This window comes from Tamandua tetradactyla, chromosome 18 (assembly GCF_023851605.1).
Source record: "Tamandua tetradactyla isolate mTamTet1 chromosome 18, mTamTet1.pri, whole genome shotgun sequence".
In the NCBI taxonomy this organism is placed as follows: domain Eukaryota; kingdom Metazoa; phylum Chordata; class Mammalia; order Pilosa; family Myrmecophagidae; genus Tamandua; species Tamandua tetradactyla.
In genome coordinates, this window is record NC_135344.1 from 66393095 (window position 1) to 66414785 (window position 21691).

Consider the following 21691-nt stretch of genomic DNA (forward strand, 5'->3'; position numbering starts at 1 on the left):
GTTTTTGTTTAGAGCTGATATAAAGTTTTTTGATTGATGACTCAACTAATTCATCTTCTCCTATTCTTTAGACTATTTCAGAATGTGCTAGAGGTCACAGAGGGATTTCCTAGAATTTGATCTAACTTGCACTTTCTTAAAATGTAATCAGAAAGAAACAGGACAAGGGTATGCGTTCTATGCTGGAATTTTATTTCTCATTCTTGGAACTCAGGAAATAAATAATAAAGAAAGCACTGTTCTACCCAACAGTCAAGCAGTTTTAAAGAAAACACAAAGGATTGCCTTTTTTGGACAGCTGAGTAAAATGGTCAATTGAGATTTTCAATGCACCTGCACACAGAGAGTAGAGAGACACAGTATGTCCAGGCTGTGGGGACAGGTGGCCTGCATTCAGCCCTGGGCCCACCACTCAGGTGTGTGACCTTGGGCAGATCACCTCCCAAGCCTGAGCTTCTTTCTCACTAAGGTGAGGTAGTACCTACCTTGCAGAGTCGTGACTACTGAACGAACTCATACATCTAGTGGGATGATTCCTTCCTCTTGGAGCAGCATAGTGCATTGGCCTATAGCAAATGCCCACTAAATGTTAGACATAATAAGCATTTCCTGCATCCTCCTGGGGATGCCATGATGGCCTTTCCGTCAACAGGGCTTTGAGGATATTTTGCAGTTTGGAATGAGTGTCCACCTGCATCCCAAGTCTGGACTGAAGGTGGCTCTACCTCCACCAGATTATCTATGCCAGGCTTCTATTATCTTTCAGCTCAGGAAATTTCAGGATATATGAAGGCTAAGGACAGCTGACTTAAAAAGCTTTGTAGCTCTCAGAATCTCAGGGGTGACTGTGAATGGAATCCCTCTATAACCCTACAAATGTAGCCTTGGAATCAGAACAGATTTTTAGGCTCAACCCAGTCCAAATCTATATCCCCAAAGTCATCTTAGAACCTCCAACGTCCTCTGAGGGTGGACAAGAAACGCGTTAATGCTGAACTAGGCCAACTGCTGTAAAAGAAAGATGTGGGTTCTACTTTGGATTAGACTTCTTTGGTGAATGGCTTAACTCATATATCAGGAATTGTAATGCCTCTTAGTACACATCACTTCAGTTTTGTTGCAGATCACAACACGTGCTAACCTTATGTAGAAAGAAGGGAACAGAACTCTGGTTCTGGATGCCTGGAAAAGCAGAGACAGCCTAGGACGACTCTGTCTGGCGGTGGAGGGTATGTTGTAAAGTGGGCTATGCATTACGCTGGTTCTCAGATTACAAAGAAAGGTTTACTGTGGCCACGCCTGGCCTCACAATTGACATGTTAGGGGAAAGGGGTGGATTCGTTATTTCTTTCCTATGTTCCTCAATGTCAGGACCTGAGAAGCCAACAGGGTCAGGGACTTCTTGCTCCAAAGAACAGAAGGACCTTTTCTACACTTTTCCCCCAGTGCAGAAAGAATTTCTCCAGCAAGCAAGTTACCATTTACTTACTTATGGGACCAGCTGACTTTTAAGTCATCCAGGTAGTAAGTAACGAAAGAGTACAGCCGAATGCCCTCTGCAGTGCTCTGGATTTTCAGGTCTGTGGCAGACAAAGCTAAAAGCAGAAAACATTATTTCATGCACCACTTAAGTCCATCCTGGCCGGAGAATAAGGAAGCATTGTTGTAATGAGAAAATATAAACTTACCTATTTGTCTACATACTTCAGACATCAGTTCTTTAAAGGCTGTTGATAGAGAGCCATAGAAAAAGTTTTAGCATAAAAATACTCAATATAAACTCAAAATCTCATTTTTAGTTAGCACTGGGCCCTTGAAATTTCCTTGTCTGCGAAGTGTATCGGCTGCAAGGTGAATTTGTTGGCTACTGATTAGAAGTGCTGTGTGGTGGTTTGGAGCTGTAAGTACCCCAGAAAAGCATGCTCTTAAATCTAATCCATTCCTGTGGGTGAGAACCCACTGTAAAGTAGATTTTTCCATGGGGCTACTTCCATTAATATGCGACCCAGCCCAATCAGGAGAGGACTTAATCCTATCACTGGAGTCCTTTATAAGCAGAATGAAATTCAGACAGAATGAGGGAAAGCCAGAGAAAGCGAGAAGCTGAACAACAACAAACCCAGAAGAGAAGAGAGAGACCAGAAAATGCTGCCATGTGCACTGCCATGGGAGAAGCTAAGGACCAAAAACAGCTGGCAGCCAGTCCCAGAAAGCCAAGGTCGTTGGGAAGAGAGCATCGTCTTGATGACACCTTGATTTGGACTTTTTCCCACCCTCAAACCATGAGGGAATAAATTTTCATTGTTTAAGCCGAACCATTGCATTGGTATTTGCTTGATAGCCAAGGGAACTAAGACATGCTGTTTCAGGAAATAACTCAATCTTGTCAAGTTTTAAAAGACCCCAGCCTATTTTTATATTTCCCCCTTAGACTGATATCACCATATTTATATTCTAGGAAAAGAGCCACAGTGAGACTTCCAGGATGCTTCTTGGCTTAAGGATTCTCTTTCCTATTGAGTCCTAGGAAACCTTGGTTTGAAGAAGTTCTCTTATCTGTGTCATCAATTCACAATGAAGTAACCATCTATATTCCCTGGTCTTCCTGGTCTAATAATGCTTTTTACTGTTTGTTAGCAATATGCTTCAGTTCAGGAACAAAACTGGAAATTTAGTATTGGGAGAGAGGGCACAGGTTTTCATTATCATGATATATTTGTCCTTTAGCAGTCTCAGAAAAATGGAAAATGCTTTCTTGCTCTGCTAATAACTGTGAAACTGAGAACTTCACATATAAATCTTTCTTACCACTTTTTAAGAATGGACTATTTTGTTACATGCTTCTCACAGTTTTAGACTCTAGAATATTTTTACTGAGTTGAAACAGAAAGGACGATTTAAATTGAAAACAGATCCCTATATGGACTCTGAGGATCGAAAGTACACTTCTGACTTCTAGAAAGACTGAAAGTGAAATATTTTTCAATGAAACAGTAGTCCACTCTGCTGGAATTCCAATTAAAACCAAGTCTGTGGACAAAAAAATCAGCCTGACTTTGAACGCCAGCCAAGCCCCAATTGTAATTCTGCTCGCCTGCATTTAGAATGTACAAAATGAACCTCAGCAGTTGGTGAACTGACCTTCATCCACAAGCTTCAATCTGCTCTTGTCTTTTCCTCGGTCGTCTTTCAGGATAACTTCATAAATCCCAGCGTCTTTCTTGGAAAACTGAGGGGGTGAGGGGCAGGGGGCGGGGAGGGGGGGAATAGAATCACATTGCAACTTATCACAGTCTCAGAATACGGTGTTCGCATTTTTAAGGCCCTATGATGTATGGATTTGCCATCAAAACATATATTGAACAACCATTTAGCCATGTGAGGTGCTTGTACCATTCACAGATGAATCTATCCACAGTAATTTGATCAGCTGGAAGTCCTGAAAAAGTACCCTAAAGTTACAACTGATTTGTCACTTAAAGTCCTCAACTTTTACTCTGTGTTCGTTTATCAAAAACTAAGGATCACATATATTTGATAGCTGTGCTCTTTTAGGCAAAAAGAACATAAAAATCTGTACTTAAATCAATGCTACATCTGATTGTCTCTGTATCTTTAGGGATCATGTTATCATGAGGTTTAAATGTACACAACAAAAGGATCCAACTAATTGCCTTGCCACCCACCCATATATGAAAAAGTAGCTCAGAAAGGCAAGAGTTGTGGTATCCAGCAAATATGGGCTACAGATGTGACAGATCACAGGGTGAGAGAATCCTTTTGTGTTTCTACAACTTATTCTTTTGGGTAATGTTGGTGGGGGGACCTCTGGAACAGGGAGAAGTAAGCATTATAAACCCCCTGAGCATGAAAAGAACACTGAATTTAGCCTACAGCTTTTGGAAGAGTGGAGGGTACAGAAACTAAACTTCATCTCCCATTTATGATCACCTACCTCTGTTATAAGCAGGGTACAAATGCCATCCTTAAAGTCATGCTTTTCATCCACTGATATCTCCCTCTCATCTTTGTACCATATAATATAAGTTTCCTTTTTAATATTTGCCACCTAGAAGGAAAAAACATAATTATCCTTCTTGAATAAAGCAAATGATAGTCTCTGAAATAAAATCGTTCTTTGTGCAGTAAAGTACAGAAGAAAAAGCACTGAACTTGGAGATTAATTTCTAAAGGAATCAACTGAAAGCTATTTTAACTGAGAGTTTAGAATGAAGTGAGTACAAATGAATAAAGTCAAATCAATAGCCTATTTCACAGCAGTAAAAACTGACTCTGAAATCAGTCTAGTAGACAAGCAAAAATATTTAAATACATGCATATCGACATACACACTTAAATCAAAATCAAAATGTGAACACCAACAGAGGACAAATCCCATCAAATTAAAAGATAGTCTGTCATAAAAAGAAATAGCTACATCAAAGAAACAGAATAAATAAGCCCAATTTACATCTACAAATTTAACAAAAGTTAAATGAAGCATTGCAGATGAATACGAAAGAGAAGTATGCCTTAATAAATTCATTGCTCAGTCATTTTGAGGAAACACATTTAGATGTAAGCATCTGTACATTGTATCACAAATTCCAAGTGGACTAAAATAAGAACCCATTTGGTTAAAGAGTTCTTAAGCTTTTTCTGAAATGTTTGAATTTTTTACAAAAGAGAATATATTCATGTATTTCTTTACATACTTAAATTTGTATGAAAAAGTAATGACTGCATACAAATCAAGAAAACAGTTTGAAAGACCCCATTGAATAATTAGGAAATGTGCATATGACTCCCTCAAATGCATATGACTCCCCCAAAGAAGAAATACAACCACAAAACAAACAGAAGAAATGCTTAATCTTATAAACAAGGATATGCAAGTCTTAAAATGTTAAAAATTTTTAGCTAATCAATCAACACAAGAAGAACCAGCTCCGGTTCTTTCACTGTATAGTGAGGCCAGTACATACAACCATTTTTTATGATCCTATAAAGTTGTTCCCAAATTGCAGAAAGTAATTATGTTGCTAGGAAGCATTGCTTATGATAAAAGGACCTCTGACTGGGAAGCTGTATCTGAACCAGGAGGGACTAGGAATGGACTGCCCAATTTTGGGCTTCCCTGAGTGCACTGATTCTTGTCATCTGAGTGTATCCTTTGTGGGGACCCTGGAAGTTCTTTACTGCATTGTTACAGGAGGTGTTGGATACATGGCGCTACATGCACTTGCCCAATGGGGTTCTTGTCATCTGGGGGTGCCGAGGGAAGAGCTCCCGATGTGGCCTCCAGTACCATCTTCTGCAGGAGGGGAAAGCGGCAGGCTGGGGTTCCTGTGGCCATTGGAGCCATGAATGTCTTGTGAGTTTAAAAAGTTTAGCTCAATGAACTATTAGGCAATATGCAAATTGCTGTAATAATGAAACAGAGCTACGAAACTAGGAAGAGGAAGGCCAAACAGGAGGTGACATTGAGCCAGGGCTTGAGAAGGGATTTGGTCACAGAGGCTGAAAGGAGGAGGACATTACAGGCATTGGAACAGCACACACGAATAATGTATGAATACTCATAGCGTGTTTCTCGGCTCCCCTTGGTTGTTCAGAGTCTGGGTACAGGCTGACTCTCCTGAAGACCATGGGGTCAGGATTCCAGACCTGACTTCCCAGCGGGCTAGTACAGCAGAAAGTGCAGATGAGGGACGGTGGGTGGGTTTCCAGGAAAGGGGTGCTTTATAGAGCTGAGTGGTGAGGAGGAGACCATGAATGGGGAACGGCATAGCAGTGAGCAGGGCAAGAGAATGGGTAAGGGTTTTAGCTGCCACTTGAGAAAGATTCTCTTCTAAGGCATTATCAGGCTGTGAGAAAAACTGAGCCTGAGATGGCTGAACAGGTGTTTAATGTTGTAAGATTGTACGCCCATTTTCAGTGGTTTCCTAAGAGACTAACACCTAGAGTGGATTTTCTGGATATATTTGAGGTAGAATGCTGCTTCTTTGAAGTTGTAAGACTGAGCAGAGACTGGGGCACATGGATTCCAGCTTTTATAATGACAACTGAGTGTCAAACACCATGCTTCTGTTTTTGAGTCACTTCCGATCATCATCTCCCCCGACTCCAACCTCATCCAGCAATTCCTTATCTAAAACATGATATGCTAAAGTACAAAATAGTTTAGCATTTTGTGCAGAATTTTTTCCCTAAAATTTTCCAAAGACCTAGTGAGATAATTGGTTTTGAGCTGCAAATGCTGTCCTAAGCTTCCCCACCCAAAGCAGCGTGGTGGTTTCAAAACCAGTAGCCCAGCTGGCCGACACTCAAAGAAACTATTGTGCTGGCATAGTAATTAGATAGGAAGATGCTAAACTTCCACGGTGGCAAAAATTGTAGCTGGAATGATTCTGGAGTAGATACACCACTTAGAATGCAGACTGGGCTCAAAACAGACAATCCGAGATTTCTTCTGCGAGTAATAATTAGTGAAAGACTGTTTCCTTACAAACATGGAAATAAGGTAACAAATGAGAATGGCCATCTTGTCTTTCCATATTTTTTTATGTAGTTTCATTTTAAATTTTTCTTACCAACCAATGGTTCTAGCAACATTCATTCAACAGCAACGATGCTTCTCTTAGCTTATTGGTTCAAATAGAGGAGATAAAACATTGATCTTTGTCTTCTGTACATTCTATTTTATCTTTAAACCCTTTGAATCAAATTACTAAATATTTATCTACCACTTACCTTGCATTTCAAGAGTACATTACATTCACCAGTCACTTCCCAGCTCAAATATTCAGCAAAATGTGGACCTACAAAATTTGTAATGACATCAGCAATCACTCTATGAATCAGGAATACAGAACCAAAGTTCATCCTTAAATTCTCAGGTGAATTACATTTGAAGTCAAATTTAAAAATTTCTATATTTAGTTTTGAAATATTTTAAATGGACATGTGTTTAATATATAAATATTTTCCAATGTTTTAAATTTATCAGACATTATCATCATAAGCAATTATATGCATTTTAACTTGTTACGGAAATAATCTTGGAATGTTTCATTTAAAAGTTGAAGTTTTTCTCTTTACCCTCTGCCTCTTTTTTTTTACCTTGCTTCCTGATCCATTCTTGCCTCTGGAATTCAGCTTCTTTCTGGAGCTTTTTATAAACTAGGAATTGAAAAACAAGAAAGTATGAAATTGAGCTGAGCAGTATAAATGCATATAGCCAGACACTGTGCTAAGCAACTGAAATACATGATTATAACACTCTGACATTGGGTCACTCCTACTGGTTTTAGATCTTTTTAGATGATGAAAAGGGTTTAGAAAGATTAAGTAACTTGCCAAGGGTCGTAGAGCTAGGAAATAGTGAAACAGAATCAGATGTTGCCAATGCAGAGATTTGGACAGCTGCTGCATTACTCTGCTAAATGTCCCATTTTAAATCTTCGTGGTTTCCACAGTGGGGGGTGGCAGCCGACTTACTATAACCTAGTCGTAATGCATGAGAAATAGATTCCGCATGCCTTACTTTTGCATTTTTCTCTCATTTTAAATTAAAGTAATATAAAGTAAGTAGGCATTATAAAACAGTGTCATAGTTTGTTTTCAAAATATAGAATTACAATCTTCGTTACTGGAGAATGTGCAATAAGTACTTATTTATATATGAGAAAGTTTAAGTGCTGTTCTGCCCATGGACCAGGGATAAATTTGGGATCCTTTACGATTTGAAGTATCGACTGAAAATTATTTTTTCAATATTGGAATTCAGTTAAGAAGGAATTCCTGCTACCTGTCAATGGCCACTTTTGTACCATGGGGTATGTGCATTGATGTGAGCAGCAAAGTCTTCCATATAATAATATTCCAGAGAATTCTCACCATCTCCAATGAGAACAAGAGTAGAATGGCCAGTTGCTTTTCCATCTTGTAGCTGGAAAGTATATGTTCCCTCATCCTCATCCTGTAGCTTTTCCATGAACATCTCAATTATGCCAGTGTTTCGGTCAATATGCATCTTATATTTCTTCAATATAAGAAAAGATAGAAAAAGTAGTGAGGTAGATATCTTATTTTGATGACAATAAGTCTGATGAAATAAACTCCAAAGGATTATAAATTTAATAAAATTTCTTGATGACATTTTCCTTAATTAGTAAGTCTTCAAATTATTGTATCCAGGAAAAGAAAAATATCACGTGGAATATATGAGCTCATACAGAGTATTTGGTTAGAGGATGACTAGACTGAATTGTTAAAAATCTGAAGTTTAATTCCTTCAATATAAGTTTTGCTACTCCAAGTCACAAAATGTAGTCCAGAGTTTCTTTTTAGGATGCCATTTCACCTTCCAGACGATATTAGTTTAATTAGTAGAATAATATAAACCTATAGGCACCAAGAGGAAGTGTCTGGTCTCATTCCTGTAGCATTTCCATGAACATCTAGCACATGTATGGCAGATAGTGAACAATCAATAAATATCTGTTGGGTTAATCTGCAAATAAAAGATGCTTTTATAACATTCAAAATTCATTTGTACTTTTATTAAAAAATATTTTTATTGAGAAATCTTCATATACATACAGTCCATATATAGTATATAATCAACGGCTCACATCATCACATAGTTGTGTATTCATCACCATGATCATTTTTAGAACATTTACATTGCTTCAGAAAAAGAAATAAAAAGAAAAAACTCATACACCCCCTACCCCTTATCCCTCCCTCATTTACTCTTAATGAACTGAAATTGCTCTCCAAGACTGCTTATTTTATTACTTTGTTTAAGTGACTTTTTTCCCCATAAACATAAATCTTAGTCTGTGTGCACACACACACAAATTCTGTAATAGCTTTCAACTAATGACGTCTTGCGATAAAATATCACAGAATGAAGGCTCAGGCTTGGCCAACTCTATGGTACAAGTCATGCTCCAGAGCCACGCCTGCGGGAAGCTGATCGGCAACTGAGCCCAGACTACTGCTTAGCTTTCCCCACCCTCTCCTGCTTCCCTCACTCCCTCGTCCAAAGAGTTTCTTCCAATAAATCACCTGAGTGAGAGTCTGTATTTCAGACTCTTCTATTAGAGAATCCTACCGTAGACAGTAAGAAAGGAATTTTCATTCAATGAAATAGCATGATTAGAACCAACAGCCATGACAACAAGGAGCTCAAGGACAGTATGAGTGTGTGTGTGTGTGTGTGTGTGTGTGTGTGTGTGTGTATGCATGAATACACAGTGGAGTCCATCTATACATGCTCATCTCTCAGTGTTTCCTTAATGGCTGTCACAGCAAAGAGTGAGGTCAGCACTGTTCTTCCTTCCTCTCCATGGGCCAGGTGGTAATTGTAGAAGGAGACATGGGTCCCCGTGGATATGAGTCACTTTTAGTGGCTCTAGACACAGCTACTACATGAGTTGAAAGGAACATGCTGCCTACTCTTCCTTTTATGTGGATCATTCTCTCCTTCACTAACAAATTCTCAAATGTTCTAAAATTATATCTCAATGAAAGGAGGTTGGGTTGCTAATCATGGCCACATGCCACATCTCCCCTGTGCTTTCCATTTCTCATTTGCCCCTGTGACAGCATGAGTGAGTGCCAGGGTCACTGAACCCAAGGCATTCAGCTCCCTGGGCACTGAGCCCATCCTGCTCTACAGTAGGGAGGATGCACAAAGCTCAGAGGACAGAACTCTCTCTATAAAGACTATGTCTACATTAAAAGCAGAGAAAAATAGTAAAAAAAAAAAAAAAAGAGGCATATATACAATCACCTATGTAAGTAAAACACAGACAGACATCAAAGTATAGGGAAAAGACCAAAAAGTATATACCAAAGGGTATTTCAAAAAGTTATAAGAATGTGTGATTTTTCTTTTCTGCTTTTTTTTTTCTTTAATAAGGACGTATTGTATTCTTGAACAGGAAAGCATTTTTCTTTGAGCCATTGGAACAATAAAGGCCATTTCTTCTATATAAAGTATTAAATCTCTGCCAGGGTAGATGATGTGCATATGTTACTTCCGGGAAGGGTATTGCATTGGCTCCTTTGCCTTCTCAGGAGAGCAGTTCCATTTTCCTAGGTGAACACACTTCTCGGTGTGCCTGAGGCCAATTTTGGAGCACGACTGTTGTCCTGACAAAATTACTAGCCGTGCCCCATTTCACATCCAGAAGTTCCCAGTTTGGATAAAATGTTAGAATCAATCTGTATTTTTCCCTCCACGTTTTTCACATGTGAAAATGATCTAAACTCCCCCCACTACTCTGCCCAAGGGCTTTCACAACAACTTTTCCAGATTTCAACAGAGCTCCCCCAGGGTATGCCATGAGAATGCATTAAAGATTCTAAAAAGCGCAAAACCTACCGGCCCTTCAAAAATTTCCTTTTCATTAAATACAAAGTTGACTTTGGTGGTGCCGGACAGCTTCTCAGCCTGCATCCAAAACCGGACCTGCCCTTTCTCCAAAATTTCAACTGCCAATGCAGATTTAATTGGGACAGCTACAGAAAAAAATAAAAATTGTAATTATGTTGATAATCAATTGTATTAATACAGACTTTCCAACAAAAAATTCTCAGTGGAAATGGAAACATAACCCCTTGTTTCTTGCATAGTTAAAGGGCAATGAGAACAGGTAGAGAGAGAGACTCAGGTTGGGGGACAGAAAACGTGGGTTCTATTCCTGGCACTGTCCCTGGGAGCAAGTCTCTCACCTTTCCAAAGCCATAGCTACCTCAACGGTAAGAATGAGGAAGACAAACTTCCCTCTCAGGGTCCTTCTAACTAACATTCTATGCCTCTCGGCTGTAGACTTCAATTAGGTTTATTTAGAGGCAATAATGTATGATGAAAAGGGTTCTGAGTTGATACCAGGAGAGTTGTGTCAAGTCCAAATTCTGCTACTGACAAACTGGGTACAATTGGACAGGTCCCTTCATGTCTCTGAGTCTCACTTAGCTCATTTATAAATGAGTGGAATTGAACTAGTTGTCCAAATTAGGCATGATATTTTCCAGTGCCAACATTATATGTTTCATTATCTTAACTGCTTCTAAATATTTGGAAAGAAGTTAAATTTAATTCACTTTGGGAGAGGGGGTACTTTCAAGTGCTTTTTTTTAAGAATTAATTTTGACTAATATAAGATCAACCAGCTTATCATTTGAACCCTATCTATCCCATCATAAACCAGTTCATTTTAGTTCGAAGGCCAGGCACATTTTTTTTTCAGAGGCAACTGAGTCATTGAGAAGCTATAATAAAATTGTTTTACCTAGAGGGTGAAGTAACCATATAGTACTTTTGATTTATACCTATATTACATCAGCCATTGGAGTCCACTGAAGTGTCGTAAGTTGGCTGACATCTCTCAAAACTAGTTTTTAAATTTCTTGTAATTTGCAAATGTTCTCTGTTTGAAGAAGAATGGCTCCTTCAACCAAAGTTTCTGTATCAGAGGTGACTTCAGGGCATATTTTGAGGAAAAGCATGGCTTAGTATACTTCCTTTAGGGGAAATCATCAGTCTGTTTTCTCTAAATCGTTGTTAAACCAATCTGAAAATATTAGCGTCTGCTACATTTTTAAATGACAAGCCTCCCAAATTTTTATCAAGTGTAAATTCTTTGCATTTATCCTCACCATCTTTTTCAAGCTTTAGTGGATGCCTTTCATTTTTGTGACTCCACAGTCATTGTAAAATTCAGCTCTAGATTCTGAAAGGAGACCGGATATCACGTGTAGGGCTGTACCATGGTGGACAGAAGATGGCCTTGAAGTCATCCTATGGTCTTGGAGAGCTAGCCTCCTTCTTGAACCCTATTTACTTTGCCTGCTAAAATGGGAAATACCTACCTTGCAAGGCTGGTAAGAAGAATGAAAACAGGAACAGAGTTGACTCAGATACAGTGGATAATGACCAGTGCTCAAGAAAGGTCCTTCCCTAATTTTGCTGCTAAGGGAGGTTTAGTAACATATTTGGATAGCAGAGCTGAGATAGAATCACAGTCTCCTCCCTTCCCGGTTAGGGTCATTTCTTCCCTTCTGTGTACCCCACGATACTGGCTTGTGTACCCTGAAGGATGCTCATGATTTTCCAGTGTGTGCATCATTTCCAAGCAAAGTGGATAAGGGAAGACCCAAGCATGAGGGGAGGGAGGCTAAGCTTTCTCCCTATAGGATCCTCATGCTTGCTACAAGTCAGTCTTGACAGAAGTGGAAAGTAGAATCTCTTCTAAGAAAGTCTAGAGACCTGATTGTAGGGAATCTAATGTATGAGCAATACAGTTACCTTGTGAGGTGTGGGGGCTATTGGCCTGGAAAAGAGGCCCAGGTTGACAATAGATGGGGGTACACTCTTGAGAGACTCCCCCTTCCTTCATGTCCACTGTCCTCCCCAAGTTATAAGAATGTCATCTGGGGAGGGCTGGCCATAAGGATACCAAGGAGGGCATGGAGGCAACTGAGGCAGGTGCATGTGTAGAGACCACCTATGTGGTAAGTGGGGCATAGGTCCTGCGGTCAAGCCACTGGGGTCCAACCCAAGGCCCAACCCAAAGCCCAGCTGTGTGAGTCTGGTCTAGTAACTTAACTTCTCTGGCCCTCACTTCCTTCATCTCTAAAATCAAATTACCTTAGTACCAACCCTTTTAAGGTCATGGTGGCATGTAATTGATATACTCTGTCCAAGCACCCTACAAAGAGACTGGCACATAATAAGTATTCTATAAACTTTGATTCCTCTTTCCTCCTCCAGTTAAATCAACAATCCCTTACAACCACCAATTATAAAATATAATATATTGACACCTACAAAAGCATCAGTATATCTATGTTTAGGTTAATGTACTTGTATATATGAGCACATATGCAGTACAGGTATACAAACGGTAATAACCAGTGTCTACAAACAAAGTAATATTATGCAGGACATTGATAATACCAAGTACACCTCCCCCCGACCCCTACCCCCCAAAGAAGCTTTGACTTATTGATGCCACACACACACACACACACACACACACACACGCACACACACACCCAAATAAGCTGCCTCTCCATGATGCTGGAAAAACAGACTAGATTATTTTATACTTTTGGCTTTATATACTTTCAGTTTTTTCTTTTTCTTAGCCCTCAATTTCCTTAGGTTCTTTTTTCTAGCAGTTAGTTTTCTCTAGCAAAATATCTGTTATTTGTAGGGTGAAGGCATATGTTTAGCGGTGCTCAAAATATTTTTGAAAACAGCTTAAAACAGGACAATTTACCATGCAAAAGGATAAAGGAACACCATAGTCTTTAGTACATTCTGTAAGTAAATGAGGCCAGATTAAAACCTTACAAAATCTCAAGAAAATGGCTTAATCATATTCAACACTGACACAGAAGAGGAAGTGGGAATAAATTGGGAAGTTTGATAGGCTACTTTGACCCTGTGATAAGATCACTGAAAATATTCATGTGGTTACCTGATAAATATAATAGTGGTAGGGCCAGGAAAAGCCCTGGAGCTGTAATATTAAAATGCTGCTTTAAAGGGCTGATAAAAATTCCCTTAGGTTTGGAGATTTCATTCCAGAGTTTTAAACACATCTTCAGATTCTCTCTCTCTGCCTACCAAAATGTCATACTGGTCTCTAATAGAAGGTTGCCTGAGCTTGCTGCTGCCTTCTCTCTAAGAGCCAATAATTAGAGTCCGTACGCTTCTGTGAAATAAAATATCCCAGAGTAGATGGCTGTGACATTGGGCAATGATAATGTTTTCATTAATTTCATCTCCAGCTCTCTATGACCACTGACCTCCAGGCCAGACTGAGCAGCTCAGCGTCACACTGACACCTCCTCTCTTCTCATCTCCATCCTTAAAGCTAAATGTAAATGTTGTTTGGGCCATCCACTGCCTGGACACGTAATCAGTGTTTTATTGTCTGACTAACTAACTTAATAGATGCTGTCGTTTCTCTCCATTTCCACCAATGTTCAAACATCAATGGGTGTGCCCCACAGTATGAGCTTAGACTGTGATCAGCACAGTGGCTCTCTGGCTTGCAGATGGCTTTTCTGCTCCTAGCAGTAGTGCTTCTAGGATGACTGTTCAATTTAAATTAATATTTACTTTCTTTCCTGAAGCATTCAAAGCTCAGCCAATGCCATATTTATGTACTACTGTAGAATCTCTCTGTGGTTGGTATTATCAACCAGTACAACAGCCATGCCTGAAAAACAAACTGAGGCCCAGGGAAATGGAAATGAGTTGCCCCGGTCTGCAGAATAAATCAAAAGTACAGTTCAAAGAGAGTGCAGGCCAAATCTCCACCACTATACAGCCTGTACATTAACTTTCAGCATGCCGTCTGTAGGATGCATTAGTAGTTCAGTGCTAGAATGCTCGCCTTCCACATGGGAGACCCAAGTTCGATTTCTGGACCATGCACACACACACACACACACACACAAAAGCAAAACAAAACAAAACAAAAACAAAAACAAAAACAAAAAACCCCACAATTCCTGGTATTACTTATCTAGTTTTGTGGTAAAACAACATACAGAGGAGAGAAATGGCTTGCCTAATGCCATGTAGCAGATTGTCCCTTAGAATTCAGAAGTCTGCATCCTCAATTCAAACCACATATGACACTCCACCCTACTGCTCTGCTGAACAAAGGTAGTTTAGGGACATTGCAGCAGAAGTCATTACTCACCAATGCTCAGCCCCATGACTAAATAAGTCATTCTTTTGAAACATAAAAGAAGGCAGGTGGTTGGTACTAGAGCAGAGTTTTTGCTTGTTCGTTTTTAAATCACAGCCTCTACTGAGAATTTAGTGAAAGCAATGAACCCTTTCCCTAGAAAAAGGCACATTGTAAATACGCAAAGTTTTACCTGGAGTAGGAACATGGTTTCCTGGATTCCTGAAAGTCGTGTATTAAGTGAAAGAGCTATATTCTAAGTATTCAAGCGTGAAAAAAATTCCTTATTTTCTAAGCATGAATGCATGCTGTTATTTTCTATTTTTATTATTCAAACTCCAAGGTGTTACTTTCTGGATGTTTCATGCCTTTGGCCAAGAAGTACTAATGACCAGAAATCCTATCAGGCCAGTGGAACCTTCGGAGTGTCATTTCACACTTCCTTCTTGTTCTCTTAGGTGTCAGCTGTGGAACTGAATCTTTTATATAGAAGGTGCTGTATTGAAGGGTTTGCTGGAAAGATCAGTGGGATTCTTTTTCTGACCAAGGTATCATTACCTTATTTTCCAGGAGCTTAAAATGGTAGTTAGTATCTTCAAGTTGACTGTATTTAGAGATATGCCTTTTTCTGTTAATCAACATTAAATTACTTTGGAAGAGACTAGTTTGCCAAAAAGACCTACAAATGAATATACCCAGAATCTAAATATGTGATTCCAAACTATGTAGACAGAAAATGAAGAACTTAATTCTCGGATGTTACATCTAGGTAACAGAGCATGGGATATATTTTCTATGTTAGTATCCTTTGTATCTCTGTAGAATAATGGTGTGCCAGTTTGAATCTGTGGTGGACCCGAGAAAAGCCATGTCCTTTAATCCTCATTCAATATCACTGGGTGGGAGGGTTTTTACTGTTTCCATGGAGATGTGACCCACCCAATTGTGTGTGGTAACTTTTGATTAGATGATTTTCATGGAGGTGTGTCTCCAACCTTTGAAAGGCGGAGTTGCTTATTGGAATCCTTTAAAAGAGGAAACATTTTGGAGACAGTCCCTTTTGTAGAGTCATGAGAAAGCAGCAGATGCTGCCATGTTCGCCACGTGCCCTTCCAGCTGAGAGAGAAATGTTGAACATCATCAGCCTTCTTGAACCAAGGTATCTTTCCCTGGATGCCTTAGATTAGATATTTCTATAGATTTGTTTTAATTGGGACATTTTCTCAGCCATAGAACTGTAAACTAGCAACTTATTAAATTCCCCCTTTTAAAAGCCATCCCATTTCTGGTATATTGGATTCCGGCAGCTAGCAAACTAGAACAAATGGCAAGGAAATTAAAGACTAGCACTTCTAGAAAGTATATCTGTCACTACCAATGTGTGTTCTTGCTACAGATTGAATTGTGTCCCCCACAAAGACATGGTCAAGCCCTAACCACCCATACTGTGGGTGTGAACTCATCTGTCAATAGGATCATCCGCATCCTATTAGTTCACATGAGGTCAAAGTGAATCAGGGCGAGCCTTACACAATATGACTGCAGTCTAACTAGCAGAGGAAATGCAGACAGTCAGCAGGGGACAGAGGGGGAAGGAGATGGCCAAGTGACAGAGCCAAAAACTGAGTTCTGGATTGCTGGCAAGCCATCATCAGAATGCTACAGACTTGGGAGAGAGTAAAATCTTGCTGACACCTTAATTTTGGACTTAGAGCATTCAAAACTGGGAGAAAATAAACCTCTGTCCTTTAAGCCAACTAGTATGTGGTGTTTGTTACAGCAGCCCGTGCAAACAAAGATAGTTTTTTTATTATATGTTCTCAACAGCCTCTTCATTCAATACCTTCAGAGTTGTCATCCAACCTATTCCAGAAATTGCCACTTAATAAAACTGTTAAGCTCTCTGACTGTATTTTGGACACTTACTTGGGAATTTATGTTCCTCACTGAGAGCAAGTAAACGTTTCAACTCTGTAGGGAGGAAAAGAGAACAATTATACCTTAAACTAATAAAAGTCACTTTGTTCTGGAGAATAATTGAGAAAGAAGGCAGCATTATGCTTGTTAATGAGTTCATTTTAAACTTACCTTCCTCATCTATTAAGTAGCTTGAAGCTATTCCATCAGTGTCGGATACATCGCAAGTGTAAATGCCCAGGTCTTCTGTCCCAAGGTCTTTAAAGGTCATTTTTGTCCTTCAGAGCAGAATACTTTTATTAGCAATGAAGCAGGGTAAGATCTGGGAATTTGTCTTCTACTCACTCTCTCTAGGCAGTTACATAAGCCACACTCTCTGTTTGGAACACTTATTTCTCTCTCCCTTGCTGAGCTAAAGCCTACTCAACCTTGATGTCTTGAATTAAAGGTCTGGAAAGACTTTCCTGGATCTCCTCCCAAGGGGGAACATTGATGGGGAAGGGGAGAAAATTGCAACAAACCCCTGAACCCAACTCCTGATGCTGCATATCAAAATACAAATCTCACATAAAGATGTTTAGCTGCTCATCCCTTGCTGGGGACTCTGAAATTTTTTTACCTATAGGGCAGAATGTGCTATTGTAAGTCTGGATGCTTCTCCTAAGTCCCTTTACTCAACTTATCATACTGCATGATAGTGCCTGTTCCTTTATCTACCTTCTCCCCAGTGCATAATATCTATGCCTGTAGGGACAGGGTCTGGTTCATTTACTGTTGTATCCCAGCATCCAGCGCCTTGTCTGGCATGTAATATGTGCCTAGTAAATATGTGTGGAAAAAATAAATGAATGGCTGAGCAGTCCAGTTCATTGCGCTTTCTAATTTTGGTGGGTCATATTGCTAGTCAATGTCTAAGACCAGTCAAATGTTTAAATGTTGGACTCATGCACATTTCTTCCATGCACAAAATAGAAGAAACATTTGTACTTTGACTGTCTTTTCTTTGACCTAATATGTGTTTTACTTCAAGGACTTGACAGCATAATGACAGAAAAAATGTCTTTTAATTACCTTCAGTAGTTCTTTTTTATTCTCCAACTAAATTGCTATATTTTCTTTTATTTCTGAGATACACTGTGTTTCATTGTAATAGAAAAGATATTTAAAAATACTTTGCTTTAGCAAATAGAATTAAATATGGTCAGCACTAGAAAAGCATAAAGCTTGATAAACAAGGTATAAAGTTTAAAAAAACTTGGACTCTTGTTGCTGAAAGATCATAAAATTAATTCTCTCTCCTTCTCCCCCATTTCACAGAAAAGGAAATCTGAAGTTCATGGACACTTAATAGCTTGCCCAAGCTAGCTGCTAATAAAGCTGGGACTTAGCCTCATCCACTGTGTGTCCCATATGGAGTTCTTGCCTGAGTATTACTGTGTCACTTAAAACAGATGGTGAAAAAACAGAAGAGATTATACTTCATCCACCTAGTTTACCATGACTTGAATCAGCAAATAGCACTTTCTTCCTTCTGTTCCCCAAACCCTACCTGTATAAGCATCCTCCCCATCACTTTAAGATTTCAATATTCCTTAGAATTAATTAGCATCATCTTTAAAGATGACATTTATGTCCATCAAAGCTTTTCTAACATCACAGATGAGATAATACATGAGAAAGCATTTTAAACAGACTAATGTGAAAAGCACTCTAGGAGGATCACTATTTTAAGTTATCACTTCTTATAATACCAGATATTAAATATTTGTAATATCATATGCTTATTTCAAGTAATTAAAATAGAAAGCAAAGCCCTTACTGCAAGCTCCTAAATGAAGAGAAACTTATTGTTACTATACGTACTTGTTGCCTTTACTTTCAGCTTCTAATCGCGGCGAATCCTCAGTGGGTACATAATCTTTGGACCAGGTGAACTTGGAATTTGGAGACATCTTATCACATTCAAAGTTCAATGAAACGACTCCATCGTCATCCACATTTACAACAACCTCTTTGGTTCCTAAAATGTTAAAAAAAAAAAAAAATTAAAATAAATAAACAAAAAACCGAGGCTACTAATACTTTCTGGTAGAAATCAGCCAAGAAAGAACTCTTTACTCTCAGACTCTATCCTTTCACCTTAAGGCAGGGTCATGAGCCTGGGCAAAGGAAAAGCAGATGGGCAGCCCAGTTCTATAGCTCAAGTTTTACACTTCACCATGGGATTTAAGGGAACATGCCACATTCCTTGTGGAAAGCCGTCACCATGCACGGTACTATTTGTTCAGGGCTAAAGATGAGCTCCCTATTTTTTTTTTATTCTCAATTTCATTTATTTCTGTGTTAATCTTTGTTATTTCTTTCCTTCTGCTTGTTTAGTGACTAGTTTACTGTTCTTTTTCTCATTCTTCCAAGTGTGCAGTTAGGCCTTTGATTTTAGCTTTTTCTTCTTTTTTAAATGTAGGCCTTTAGGGCTATATGTTTCCCTCTCAGCACTGCCTTTGCTGCGTCCCTTGAGTTTTGATATGCTGTGTTCTCATCTTCATTTGTCTTGAGATATTTACTATTTCCCCTTGCAGTTTCTTCTGAGAACCATTTACTGTTTAAGACTGTGTTGTTAAGCTTCCATAGATTCATGAATTTTCCTGTTCTCCATTTGTTACTGATTTCTGGCTTCATTCCCTTATGTTCAGAGGGAATGCTTTGTATAATTCACTCTTTTTTAAAAATTTATTCAGGCTTGTTTTGTTATTCTAAAGATGTGATCTACCCTGGAGAACAATGAATGAGCATTTGAAAAGAATGTATAATCCTGTGGTTTTTGGGTGCAGTGTTCTATATACCTCTGTTAGGTCTAGTTCATTCATCATATTATTCAAGCTCTCTGTTTCCTTATTGATGTTCTATCTATTGATGAGAGCAATCTATTGAAGTCTCCAACTATTATTGTAGAGATGTCTATTTATTCCTTCAGTTTTGCCAGTTTTTTTTGCCTTACGTCTTTTGGGGCATTTTGTTTAGGTACATCAATATTTATGATTGTTATTTCTTCTTGGTGATTTGCCCCTTTTATTAATAGTGTCCTTCTTTGTCTCTTATAACAGCTTTGCATTTAAAGGCTATTGTGTCTGATATTAGCATAGCTACTCCAGCTCTTTTTTGGTTACTGTTTGTGTGGAATATCTTTTTCCATCCTTTCACTTTCAACCTATTTGTATTTTTGGGTCTAAGGTAAGTCTCCTGTAGACAGCATAGTTGGATCATACTTTTAAAAACTTCTGCCAATCTTTGTCTTTTGATTGGAAGGTTTAATCCATTAATATCATCACTGTAAATGCAGTACTTATTTCAACTATTTTTTTTTTTTGGTCTCTCTTTTTACCCTCTTACTTACCCTTACTGATAATTTTCACTTCTATACTTTCCTCCAAGTCTCTCTCTCTCTCTCTCTCTCCTGTCTTTTCTTTTCAGCCTGCAGAACTCCCCTTAGTATTTCTTGTAGGGTAGGTCTCTTGTTGATGAACTCTCCCAGTTTCTGTTTATCTGTAAAAATTTTTAATTCTCCTTTTTTTTTTTTTTTTTGCATGGGCAGGCACTGGGAATCGAACCCGGGTCTCTGGCATGGCAGGCGAGAAGTCTGCCTGCTGAGCCATGGTGATCCACCCTCCCTTATTTTTGAAGGAGAATTTTATCAAAGAAAGAATTCTTGGCTTATAGTTTTTCTCTTTCAGTACTTTGAAATCTCATACCACCGCCTTCTTGCTTCCATGGTTTGAGAAGGAATCAACACTTAGTCTATTTGGGGTTCCCTTGTATGTGCCGAATCACTTTTCTCTTGCTTCTCTCATGATTTTCTCTTCTTCTTTGGCATTTGACATTCTGATCAGTATGTATCTTGAAATAGGTCTATTAGGATTAATTCTGTTTGGAATAAGTTGTGCTTCTTGAACATAGCAATATACCATAATTATTAACACTTTGCATTTGTGTGGTACGTTTGTTACAAATGATGAAAGCATATTTTTATAACTGTACTCTTATCTACAGTCTATGGTTTACTCTAGGGTTCACTGTTTATGTTATACAGCCTCATGGATTAAAGAAAAAGTTATTTAGTAACATATATATGATCTGACATTTTCCTTTAAATCATTCAAATATATAATTCAGTGTTGCTAACATGTTACCTTTAAAGGGCTATGTCTATTTCATTGAAAGTTCTAAATCATGCTTTATTTCTGAAAATAGAAATAAAATTAATCCTCAGCCAACCTGTGTTGTATAATGAACATCAAATAAATGTTCTTATTAAAACTTAAGAAAAGACTAACACTTAAGCTTGCTGAGGTTTAGATCATGTTATAATGTACAGCATGGTTGAGTCACAGAGAATACAAATTGAAAATTTCCTGTATCTATGCATTGTTATGAAAAGGAAAGAAGTGATGGATGTTAACTAAACTTTTCATTAAAGTTTACATAATATCTATTGTAGAGGTATGACAAACTGCTCATATTAATCACTCATTGTCTTATCTATAATCCCTTTTTAAAAGGAAGTGAATCACCCTTATGCTTATTTACTATATTCGAATATGAATCCATTTTGACAGAAAAAATATTGTTTAGGTTAAGATTCCTGCTTTTACTAAAGTGCAAGATTTGACTTCGCTATAAAGGAGTCATAAAACTGAAAGAAGATAAAGATTTAATCAGCTTAGCCTGTGTTTCGATAAATGGGTAACCTTTGTACTGTAATACGTCACCGATCTGGAACCTTGCCCCAAACCAAGAAGGAAAACAAGTCTCCAAGAGCCAGTACTGATGCTATAAAGTTCGCAAACTAATTCCTGGGCACTATTTGCTGAAGACTTCATAGACCGTCCCCTTGGAGTCTATTTATATTTAGTTTAAGATCATTCTTACAAGCCTTAATTGGTTCGTTTCCCTCAGTAAATTAAACTCAGAAAAGAGAGGGAAGTAAGAAGCTACTATCAGCAAGCACACTAGAACAAGAAGAATGACGAGAGGAAGCAGGAAAACTCAACAGC

General features: G+C 38.6%; 1 protein-coding gene across 3 annotated transcripts in view; it reads right to left on the reverse strand.

Moving 5' to 3' along the window:
- The window catches only part of MYOM1 (myomesin 1), a 190403-nt gene that overhangs the window by 10216 nt on the left and 158496 nt on the right, over positions 1-21691 (reverse strand). For all 3 annotated transcript variants that reach the window (XM_077135888.1, XM_077135886.1, XM_077135887.1), the window contains 11 exons: positions 18504-18660; positions 16812-16918; positions 16650-16694; positions 10397-10533; positions 7900-8044; positions 7123-7182; positions 6754-6821; positions 3956-4069; positions 3142-3229; positions 1689-1727; positions 1490-1595 (listed from right to left, as the gene is read on the reverse strand). In XM_077135888.1, coding sequence (XP_076992003.1) covers positions 1490-1595; positions 1689-1727; positions 3142-3229; positions 3956-4069; positions 6754-6821; positions 7123-7182; positions 7900-8044; positions 10397-10533; positions 16650-16694; positions 16812-16918; positions 18504-18660 — 1066 coding nt within the window. The remainder of the gene's footprint in view (positions 1-1489; positions 1596-1688; positions 1728-3141; positions 3230-3955; positions 4070-6753; positions 6822-7122; positions 7183-7899; positions 8045-10396; positions 10534-16649; positions 16695-16811; positions 16919-18503; positions 18661-21691) is intronic.